Source organism: Colias croceus, chromosome 17 (genome assembly GCF_905220415.1).
Source record: "Colias croceus chromosome 17, ilColCroc2.1".
In the NCBI taxonomy this organism is placed as follows: Eukaryota; Metazoa; Arthropoda; class Insecta; order Lepidoptera; family Pieridae; genus Colias; species Colias croceus.
Window position 1 is genome coordinate 2102197 of NC_059553.1, and position 12427 is coordinate 2114623.

Here is a 12427-nt window from a genome sequence, read left to right on the forward strand (position 1 = left end):
ATTAGACACATCCAATATCATTTATTTAGAAAGCTACGTACCGTAAATAATTTGTAATGAATATTAATAATAACGAAGGTAACGAGAATAATATTTATTAATTAATGAATGATAATATTTACGTATTTATTGAAGGTTCAAGATCACAAAATGGAGTAGTCCCTCTAAACATTAACTTTACGTAGAGTAACCATGGTTACACATTGGTCGTAATTTTCCTATAAAAAAATTTTGCATCAGATAATTTTATAGGTTGGGAATTTTACAATTACATAACCTTATGCATTTTCATGCATACGAATAGTATGTCATAGTAGAGTTTTTTGTGGCAAAATAAAATATTTGTAAAAACATGGACCAAGCTAAAAGACAAATTTATAATATTGTAGTGACTAAGATTTAACAATAATACTAAGGATACCTGGCAAAAATATTCAATAATATTATCAAATCCTACTCTTACATCTAAAACAATTATAAAAAAACAACTATGGAGTTTCGCGTCAAATCTTATGAGTTGAAGCGAAAACATTAAAAAAAAGTTAAAATGAATAAATGACTTTGTAGTTCAAGTCTGTAGAAAATATTGTTATAACAAACCGAATTTGATGAATAAAACGTTTGACTATGTTTCAATCCTCTTCTAGAACTAAAAATAAGAACCGACCGTAACAACATAAAACACAGAGCTATCAAAGAACAAAATATACATTAATGTCGGCCGCCCGTTGAAAATTGTTTCTACGTGAGCCGAGGGATGTGTAAGGCTTGATTAAGTTCTTAATTACTGTTATGAGACTGTTAGTTGTTATCGATTTCATTAAACTCTCGATTTGCGCGCAGTTTTATGGGACTGCGTTTAAACCATTTACTTTTATCGCTTCGTGTTTAAATTTTTTACAAATATGTTCGTAATTATGTTGGGGTTAAAATTTTTGTCTTTAAGTTAAACATTTTTATTTTGCTGTAGATGTTCATGATGTGATTCAGTTCTTGTAAGAAAATTATTTCACACTGATTTATACACAGGTTAAAAGAAAGATACGTACCTATGCATTCATAACTAGCCCAGTAATTATATTATACCTAATTATATTATTCAAATACAAATCGTGTTAGCTCAAAAAATGACAATTTACAGATACCTATAAACTTTACACGAATAATTATTAGTTTCGAGGATCAGTTTGATCATTGAATTACTATGTACTACGTACTAGAGAGGACATCGCTACTACACTATTTGAAACACGAGTTAAAGTCAATCGTCTCAAACCAATTTTTTTTGTAAGGTAAATTGATTGGTTTGAATGTATAAGTTAATAGGAGGCAGAATATCTACAAAGTGTACTACTCACTAGCCGCCACGCGCCGCCCTGCTTGTCACACAAATTTTGTTCGTGGTGTCCTCTCTACATGTAATAATAATACCTCAATGAGTTTGAGGAAGTTATAATTTGATCAGTGGCTGCTTACATAAGCTCAAGGGCTCTAGATAGGCCAAAGTTCGTCAGAATTCTGCCACTACAGACCATAGTTTAAACTATTATTGGCATAAGCATAGTTTTAACTTTATAACTCAACTCAACTAAAGAAACGTAAATGACAAAAATATAAATTTCCTACATTCGAGACAGTACTTTATTCTTGTAGCTTAATTTAGCTTATTAATTAAATTTAGCTTAGGGTCATACTATACGAGCGGTTTTCCCGCCGCGGGAATCCGCTTCTGAACCGCACTAGTCACAATTTAATATGAAAGTTGTATGCTGCATACTACTGCGTGATTTCCCGCTACGTTACGTCATTCGGCGCGGGTCCTTGACGCATTTTTTAGTTAGAGAGGAACTTATGAGGGTTATCGCGGTGTGCACTAAACATTGAATAAAATATTCCCGAAGTTAAACGTTTACTTTACACTGGTTCCACCCACACATTGCTCTTTACTTTATTTTTGACGTGACAACATCTTATAATTCGATAGAGCCGGCTGCACGCACGAAAAAACATAACTCATGCGGCGTTACCTCGCTCTGAGGCGTTCCATGTAAGGCTTGAAGTGCAAGCGAGAGCTCGAAACGAGCGACAAAGAAGCACAATCGTTGTCACGTTCAACTATCGTCAGTAAACCGACTTTACAGACAACCAATTTTTTTTAAATAATTATATTAATGTAAGAGCTGCAAGCGCAGTTATCATTGGCGGGTCCATGTTCAAATGAATAGAAGACAGCGATAAACCGCGTCCCGTGTAGTTTGAGGTCTGCGGCAGCTTTGGCGAGCGGATTCCCGCGGCGGGAAATCCGCTCCTATAGTATGACCCTTAGCTTTGGAAATACTAAGAGCCAGCGCGCACGAGCAACTTTGTCTCCGCAACTATTTTGTCTCTCCCATCAATTTGTATGGGGAGTTGCGTGGCTACGTGCGCGCACTTTCATACTAGCCCATGGGTGGGAGAGACAAAAAAGTTGCGGAGACAAAGTTGCTCGTGCGCGCTGGCTCTAAAACATAAATAAAAACATGATCTGTCAATGTTGTATTGGTGATTTTGCAATGTTATTAAGGTGAAAAATAAAAAACTAAATATGATGAAAAAAATACTTTATTATATAATAATTTTAATTATTATCGTCTTCATCTATCATTTTTCTTGGCTGGTAAAAATAACGTCAACGAAGTAATACCTGAAACAGAGAATAACTTTAACTATCCTAAAAAATCATTAATAAAAAACAATTGTTGTGGAAAAACAAAAAATAGCAAAGACCAACAAATAAGAAAAGATATACAAGTTCATAGGGACATAGGCAATCAAAATTTTCGACGGACACATAGCCTCTTATAACATTAATCAATATAATCGTTATAAATACTTACCAAATAAAAGGGATGCCAAAGAAAATAGTGGTACAACACATCCAATGTTGAGCAATATTGGAAACATGACATTCCCAAATAAGGTCCCAGTGCGACCCGACATCATAATGAAACTCATTGCTAGCGACCTGCAAATTAATAATGCTTTACTTATGTGTAAATACATACGGCGTTCCACAGGGGTCTTTTAATGGTCCAGTGTTATTTCTAACTTATATTATTAATGTTATAACATAAATAATATCTCCGTGTATGCTGTTTTGTACATAATAATATAACGGAGATATAAAAAGCGTTGGAAACATACGTAACATATTATGTAGATATTGAAAGCAGGAAACAGGAAAAAAACAAAATAATATCAAAATAATTTACAAAAGTAGCAATTAAGTGTATCTATAATATAAAATAAAGAAATAGATTCCGTTTGTAATATGAATCGTTTATACGTATAATTAAATATTTGTGTTAAGAAGATCTGAAATTGAATCTCGCATTAATTAAACAACTCAAGTAACAAAAATACTCGCACTCGCCTGCAACTAGTTGGAAAGTACTCCAGAACCATAGCCTGAGTAAGACTTATCATTGCCCTGGCAGCTGATACATCAGTTGAGAATAATGATACCAGCGCTGTTTTAGACGCTGCCCATCGCAAACCAACTGTACAACCCGTTGAAATCAAGCCACAAATTATAAGCAAGTTCTTTTTTCCCATTTTATTCACAAGCAAGCTTGTAATTATGTTAGGCAGGAAACAAATACAGCCCAGTATGACAGAATTCAAATAGGTTTCAGTACCGCTGCGTACCTGGGAACAGTAATGGTGTATTACGTGATATTTATTGTACGAATAAAATATAGTGTTTTGTGGAAATAAGTTTTACTCGATACATTATATTTTCGTATTATACATATAATCATCGACTAGATACTAGATAAGCAGCACAATAAAGAGTTTAAATAAATAAATATATTCATTGTATTTTGTTAGATATTGAGACTGTCTGGTGATTACCTAAGGTGCAAAATTTTAACAGATTTTTTATCGTATACATAATATCAGAATATCTCACTTCATTCAGTAACTGAATGTGTAAATTACAATTATATTTATTCGTTTCAAATTAGCATAAAAGTGTTTAAAGTTTCACAGTCTGTTATTGAGTTAATATTAACATGAATTAAATAGTCAAAAATTACTTACAGGAACACATGTTGCTGTAGTATTTGTCACTAAATCTCTAAGGTCCGAAGTGTATTCATCTAACATAAAACAGAAGTCTTCAGAACCGTCGTGACGGTAATTTTCAACGATTGTCGATAATTGAGGAAACCATAGTCTTAAAACGTTGTATCTATGAAATTAAATGATGAAAATAAAATTAAAATATTATAATATGGTCTATAAGTTTCTATCAATTTTAATTCTTCATATCATAATATCAATAAAAAGTTTATTAACATGAGCAACAGAACCTAATAATATAAAGATTCCCAGTATCGATACTTATATTGAAAATAACACCATAACTTTATATAAATTCACGGAAGATTGATGATGTTGTATAAATAAAATCGATCAATAATTTATGTGTCCCGTAAAGGGTCCTTTCTATCCACTTTTCATCAACACCGAATAGAAATACAAAATTATATGTATAGCCAATGTATTCTAAAAGCTCAATATACCCTTAAAAATCGTGAAACTTACTGCTGCATTGTAAAAAAGTTGATTGAACAAAAGAAAATAAGATAAAGCAACAAGGGCTTTTGAAATATTGGCTTCATGTTCTCCAAACCCGCAGACAATTTCTCTCTTATGCTCATGTTGCTTTCTTCGATTTGAAAATCTTGTTTCGCTTTATCTTTCCACAAATTAGCATACTGTAAAGAAACATGAATGAACATGTAAATGTGGTAAATATTTTAATACTAGCTTTCCGCCCGCGGCTTCGCCCGCGTTTTCAAAGAAAAACGCGTTCCCGTAGGATTTCCGGAATAAAAACTATCCTATGTCCTTCCTCGGGTTTCAAAATATCTCTATACCAAATTTCATGCAAATTGGTTCAGTAGTTAAGGCGTGATTGAGTAACAGACAGACAGACAGAGTTACTTTCGCACGACGAAATTGTTAACAATTTGAGGAATGTAAATATGAAAATATTAGTACTGAAAATTGTTTGTCGGTATTCAGAAGCAGTAAAACATTTTGCTACGATCTAAGAGTTCCAGCAGTAAATTCTTGCATGTAACCTTAAAAGTTTCCGCAGTTCTTCCCGTATTTTCGGTGTACAGTTGAATGAGCACGCTCCTGGCTTCCTCGTATTTGTGCCGAGTTACCAAATATTTGGGACTTTCCGGAATAAATGTATAAAAAATTGTTGCGAACAACGACCAAGATGATACAATCAAGAGATAGTAGTTCCAAGTGTGGAGAACTGTAAAAAAGTGATATTATCCTGATAGTATATTATACATAGTTTCTTTGATGGAAGGAAATATTTCACATTATACAGAGTGTCCCAGCAACAGTATACTAAGCCCCAAGGAGGTTATAGTTTTGCATACGCTGATTACGTAAAAAATAATTATAAAATTCCAGTCGAATTTTTTTTGACAATAGATGAATTCTTAAAACTCTATAATATGTACAGCCCTAACAAGCAACTCGCTCAACTTTGCTACCCGCACGTGTGCTATCGTTTAAGATTATGTTTTCATAGACGAAATGCTCACATAAGCGAAGCGGTATATGCCGGCTGCGCGAAGATAGAGAAGAAAACATGAATTTTCAGGAAAAATTGAGCAAAAAATTTTTGACGTAATTTTGTTGTTTAAGTATTTTTTTCGTGATCAGTGTATGCAAAACTACAAGTTCCTTCGCGCTTAGTATACCAATAGTGAGACACCCTGTATTTTAACAATGTGCCTGAATAATATATCGTTTTAAAAGCTTTTAGCGTGCTTTGAACAAATAAGCAATTTAACTTAGCTGTTGCAGCAATATTGTATTAAAACAAGCCTTTAAGATTCTTAGAAATCAATTAATGCAAAAGTTAATTTAAAATAATATTAACACATCGTTGTAATACATTTTTCTTGTGAATTGTGTGTTTATTAACAATAATACATTTTTCTTTAACCTTTAGCATCTAATTAATTAGTAATAAGTTGGAAAATTACAAGAAATCCATTCAATCAGACGTCGTACGTAAACATTTAAATTCATCACTACAAAATTACAAATTGAAAATACATTACCAAACATTCCGTTGAAATACGAATCTGTCCAATCAAAGGTTAGTATACCCCACGTAATAAATGCAAGTACAACTTGTCCAATTGCCACAAAAGAGGACTGAAATAACATAATCCGGTCTCTGATCCCTGGGTGGCATAGCTCAGAGGAGAGCGCTAGAAGTGGACTAAATGACATCGCGGATCTGAAAATTGCAATGTAAATTGTGTTTTGAGCGTTTAAGTCAGTCGTGTTTAGTAGCAATCTGGGGATATGTTTTTTTTTAAGTGAAACTAATTTATCGGGGTTGGAAAAAAATTTAGTGTAACATTTTTTCGTTACGCGTGACATTTTTCCGTTACGCGCCATCTTTTTCTTATCCCTACCACGCGTGATTCGACGTATTTCTTTAAAATTGCATAAAGTAAATTATTTTTTGAAAAATAAACGTCATAAAGAAGTTTCACTTCTTACGTGTGTAGTGTGTACACTAGTACACGCACACATTTGTTTTTGGCTTGCTTCTGTTAGAGTTCGGTAAGCTAATCTGATTTTTGCTACACTTTTCGTAATTACTTACATACTAGCTGTGACCCACGGAATCATCCACAATTAATTGAGAAAAAAGTGTGATATTTTAATATAAACTTCCTCTATAAATATATTACAATAATGCATATTTTTATTTAGTACATACCTACCAGTACTACGTTAAATCAAACAAACTCTTCAGCTTTATAATATTCATTTAAATACTTGTTATCAATACATATAATAAAATTCTAGAAAAGCGGTGTCTGTACAATGAAAATATGGAAAAAAAAATTAGCAGGTGTTATTACTAAATCGACCCCAAACCCAAAACTGTAGTTAAAAAATTTTTTGTCTGTTTGTCTGTTTGTCTGTATGTTCGTGCACGCTAATCTCAGAAACGGCTTATCCGATTTAGATGCGGTTTTCACTAATATATTGGAGTAATCTTCATTTAACATTTAGTGTTTATTTCATGTCAATCGGTTCGTAAACAAAAAAGTTATGACCATTTAAGTATTCACGGCGAACATTTGCTAAGGCATTCTATTTATTGTACACTGTACCTACAGTGTACGATATAAGTTATCTGTTACAGTTATTCCTATAAATGTCCAGGTGATCATATCGAAAGTCCCCAAGGGTGGGGGGAGTGGGGTAAGCTGAAGTAGTAGGGGGGAAGGGGTTAAATTAGAATTATGTTTTTTTCTAGGTAAATTTTATACATAAAATGTCCTTTAAATTATGTCGTATTATATTTTTAACTCCCGACGCATAAATATGGGTGATAAGTGTTTGACAACTATATGTGTATAATATATGTTTGTACTACCGTAGCTCGCTAACAGGTAATCCGAATTTGATGCGGTTTTTTTGTTAGGCAGCATATTTTCAGACGCTGGTTCTTAGATAAAGTGTATCAAAATAGGTTCATCCATTTATTATATCTAGGTATATGAGGTAAAAGTGAAATGAAAGTGAACGACCAAATGAAAGTAACAATAAGTCATATTTTATCGAAATCGGTTCATCCGTTTATTACATTTAGGGCACTTTAGGGGCGACAGTGGGTATAAATAAACCAAATGGAGCATCAAACGACAGGTTATGACGTGTACAATGTACATATAGGTACAATTAGATAATATGGTTTACATCAAAATTGGTTCTGCCATTTACTAGGGGTGGAAAGGGAAGGGTTGAAAGTCTGTGAAAGAAGAGGAGATATGGGAGCGAGAGGATAGCCACACCCTGGAAATTTTGAACTCTACTCAAAGCCACATAGGCCTGGCCCTTGGAATTTTTTTTCTTAAATATACCACTTCTTTTGCCACATCAATATGATGAAGGAATGTAATATGGAGGTACATTTGATAGTTCGGTCTCGCTCACTTGAAAATATTACATGAAAATAAGAAACCGAAGTTTAAAAATTTTAAAATTAAAAAAAAAATCCCAAAGCAACGAAGATAAAGGAATAAATCATTTTTCAAACTTCCCGACGATCTTAAAAATTAAGTACCATTATAAAAAAAATATTTATAGAGGTATATATGATATATTATGATAATGTTGGCATGGCAGCCCCGACGACTTTGTTTTTTTTTTATAAATATTTAAAATGGTATTCATTTTTAAAGATCGTCGGGAAGTTTGTGAAATTATTTATTCCTTTTTCTATGCACTTTTCTTCGTTGCGTTGGGTTTTTTTTTTATTTAATTTTTATTGCACGGTCTAAACGGTTTAGTTACTACAGGCGTGAGACAGGAAAGATCTGATTTGGATTTGGTGCTGGATTTGATAAAAACTGAGTATCGATTAAGCTGATCAGTTGCTGCACGATACCTACATTGTTAATAACATCCATACAAGGAAGGAAGAAATTTGCTCGCCTCCCCCCTGGTGCTTAAAAATAATATGACATAATTTAAAAGAAATACGTAGAAAATTAATTAGGCATTTATTTTTTTTATTTTTTAGCTCAGTTCGGTAATAAATTTTACTATCAGTTCTTTTAATTATTTATGGTAGTACGTGTTTACTCAATAATTAATTAAATTAGTAACTACTATGCAGTCACTATTCCACGCGGACGAAGTCGCGGGCACAGCTAGTATTACATAAAAATAAACAAATATAAGTGAAATGAAATGAAATACGTTTATTATGGATACAAAGATACAAAAAAAGTAAGTCATTCTTTAGTTTAAATTACATCCGCGAAACATACTAAATACCTTTCATTTCAATAATTCAATACAAACTTAAGTTTTAACCAATAAATCAGTACTTGTCCTAGCCAATAACATGGAACAGAAAACAAAATTAAAACCGAATTGTACGTCAATATAGTTGCAAGCCTTTTCCACGATCTGAATGCCTCATTGTACAATTTTTGTTGACACAATTCGCCCTCAAAAGCAATATCAGAAAGCCTTTGATCTACTAACGAATTTTAGCAATCACAAAGCTTTTGATCAACGAAATAATTAATGAAACAAAACAATTGCCTTTGAATTGGCTCAGACAATTACCTCAAATTGTTCATGATTGATGGAGTCGATTATTTTTCACAACGATTTAATTACAATGTAATTAAAATTTTTGGCCCTTCGTGCCAACTCAGCTTGTTATTTTAAAAGTGATAATCACAAGATTTCGAAGTTTAAACAAAAAAGGCACTAATTAATATTCCTTTGAATAATTATTATCAGCTCATCTATAAATATTATCTATACTAATATTATAAAGCTGAAGAGTTTGTTTGTTTGAACGCGCTAATCTCAGGAACTACTGGTCCGATTTGAAAAATTCTTTCGGTGTTAGATAGTCCATTTATCGAGGAAGGCTATATTATATCATCACGCTAAGACTAACAGGAGAGGAGCAATGCGAGTGAAACCGCGGAGCACAACTAGTAACTAATAAATTATATAGAAAATACTTGCAGAAAGCCTTCGAAGAATTTCGATGTCACTAAAATATTATACGTCTGACTAAGAGCTGAAGTAATGGAAAATATAAAAAGGCCGCCAAATCCAATCAATAAAAACTTCTTTCGTCCAAATGTATCTGTTAGAAACCCGGCGACCAAGCAAGAAGCCATCATTCCTGTAATAAAATATTTATATAATGACTAGTGGTTCGCCCCGGCTTCGCCCGTGGTACCTACATGTTTACGTTTTTTTTCATAAAAACTATCCTATCTCTCAAGTTGGATCAAACTGCACATGGTGTGCGAATTTTATTATAATCGGTTAAGTGGTTTAGGAGTTCATTGAGGACAAACATTGTGACACGAGATTTATATATATTAAGATTATTAGGATCTTTTATAGCTCCAAATTTTATTGACTGAATGAAACTTTTATAAGCGGTTTTATACCATCAAATTATACTACAATTCTTAAGTTTATCTTATTTTGTAGATATTTTTATAGTGTTATACTAAAGACCGTTTAAGATAGTACATGCGCAAATGGTAGTTAATTAATTTAACTTTTGAGAAATAAATTTATTTAGCAGTGACTTTTAACTCTCGTACATATTACGTTTTAGGTAGGACAGGATAGTTCAATTCAGTTAATGTCAATTATAGTGTGATATTTTATAACATGAAACAATGCTACAGTTTAATAATACATAATTATTTCGTCCCTTTATTTGTAGCTTATATTGATTTCTTGGCCACAACCTTCTACATGTTAGGTTTTTTAATTCTTGAATTATCGAATAAAAAACCTATATCATATTTTCCATCGTAGTTTACAAAATTTAAACTATAGGGACAGACAGACAGTGAAAAGCGTTGTGTCTAATACTAAACAGACTATACAAATGTACATTAACTAACCAACATACGGCATGGCATTTAGTAGTCCTTTTTCCAGCAAGTCCATATTTAAATCGCACTCAGCAACAGGCAGGATATATGGAGTAGTAGACGACATAACTACCCCAGCTGTGTGTCCCAGGAATGATGCAAATAATAATCTAATATGAAACCTCCCAAAACCGCATTCCTTGAGCGCTAAATTTACTTCATCCATCGTTGTTCTGCTGTCTTGAGCTGAAATTCAGGGTTTTTTTACATTTTTTCATACTCAAACTCAATCATTTATTTATTCAATCAGACTTCTTTCACTTTCGAATCGTCATTACAATCATATTTTTAACATTTACCACCGATTCGGAAAGCCGAAAAGAAGAAATTTTGTACCTACATAATATATATTCATCGTTTTTTGTGGTGGCAATAACAGATAAGAATCGTATGAGCACAGAATACTTAATAGTAGCTAACGTGATGAACATGAGCGTGATGTTGTGATTATTTATTTTATGATTATTTTAATTATGTCATCAGAGGAGTAATACTAACGTTTAGTAATGCAGATATAAGGTATACAGGCAGGAGAGTCAGTTGTATGTGTTTGATTTGAGTGTATGGTAAAAGCATCGTTTATAATAATTATTTTATCTAAGGATACCAATGACAGTTATCGTCTCAAACAAACTATAAAAACAAAACTTAGTAACAGAAGTGATAGACTATTTTGCCAGAAAGGTATCTAAAGAACAACAATCAAACAGAACATGCCTTATGAATGTTATGGCATACACGTGACTAAAAATGATGTAATATTGCCTGTGTACCTAAATTCAATAAGATAATATTATGTATCATCCAAAACTATGATTTCGTCAAAACTCTCATCGTTAAGAGCTATCCATCCATTCCTATATAACACAAACGCACATTAATTTATAACTATTTATAGAAATTTCCACGTACCTAGTGTAGACTTTATTTTATTACTAACATCGTGTAATAATATTGAATAATACGTACGACTTTCAACATTATCTACATTTAAATCACCCATTTCATTAATATTCTCTAAAATATTGTCTCACGTCTCATCACACAAGATACAAAACGCTACTGCTTTATTTATGCTATTAATTATTATCTATAAGAAAAACCATTATATCATGACCTCTGAAAATATGAGATTGATTTTCATTCCCATTCATGGTGATACAAGAGGCAGGTCAAGTGAAATTGGTTATGGTTTATTGACGCAAGATAAAATGTTCATAGCACAGTTTCATTGTGTTTTGCTGAAACCGTATAAACATTATTAATTGGGGAGTTTCATTCCAAAGCCAATTAACAAAATGGTAGTATTATGGTGTTTTGTAATCAGTTATGAAATAGGCTTTATCTAGTACTAGCTTTTCGCCCGCGTTTTCAAAGGAAAACCCGCAAAGTTCCCGTTCCCGTGGGATTTCTGGGATAAAACTTATCCTTTATGTTAATCCAAGTTACCCTCTATATGTGTGCTAAATTTGATTATAGTTGGTTAAGTAGTTTATGCGTGAAAACCATACATACATACAAACCTTTCCTCTTTATAATATTATATTAGTATAGATAATGTGTGATGCAAAGTCGAAAGTAATTGTATATAATTTATAACCAGGGGAAACGAGTTGGTAAGATTTGTTCAATAATAACCAGTACCAATAAATATATCCCTAAATCTGTCTGTATAGTTCTTTAAATATTCTATAGAAATAAAGGTGACATAATATTTAAGGTTGTTTTTCTTTGTATTACCTATCTTGTAAAGCATGTAAACATTTTGATTAAAAATATGCGACAATTTTATTTGCTTTTTCCGCGAGGCGAAACTCGTTACCCTTTGTAACAAACGTCATGGATTAAATGCTTAAGCGCGTCACACACGGTGAAGATTTATCTTAAGATACTGT

The 12427-nt window shown here is 32.5% G+C and overlaps 1 protein-coding gene across 1 annotated transcript; it reads right to left on the reverse strand.

Annotated features, from left to right (window-relative positions):
- Positions 1–2583: 2583 nt before the first annotated feature.
- Positions 2584–11577, reverse strand: LOC123699129 (synaptic vesicle glycoprotein 2B-like). The gene is made up of 10 exons (XM_045646006.1): positions 11445–11577; positions 10503–10718; positions 9598–9760; positions 6141–6322; positions 5133–5317; positions 4591–4763; positions 4084–4234; positions 3413–3687; positions 2877–3004; positions 2584–2683 (listed from the first exon to the last, which is right to left on the reverse strand). Exons 1-10 carry the CDS (start codon positions 11533–11535, stop codon positions 2634–2636), a joined length of 1614 nt encoding a protein of 537 aa, XP_045501962.1. The 5' UTR covers positions 11536–11577; the 3' UTR covers positions 2584–2633.
- Between the last annotated feature and the right edge of the window lie 850 nt (positions 11578–12427).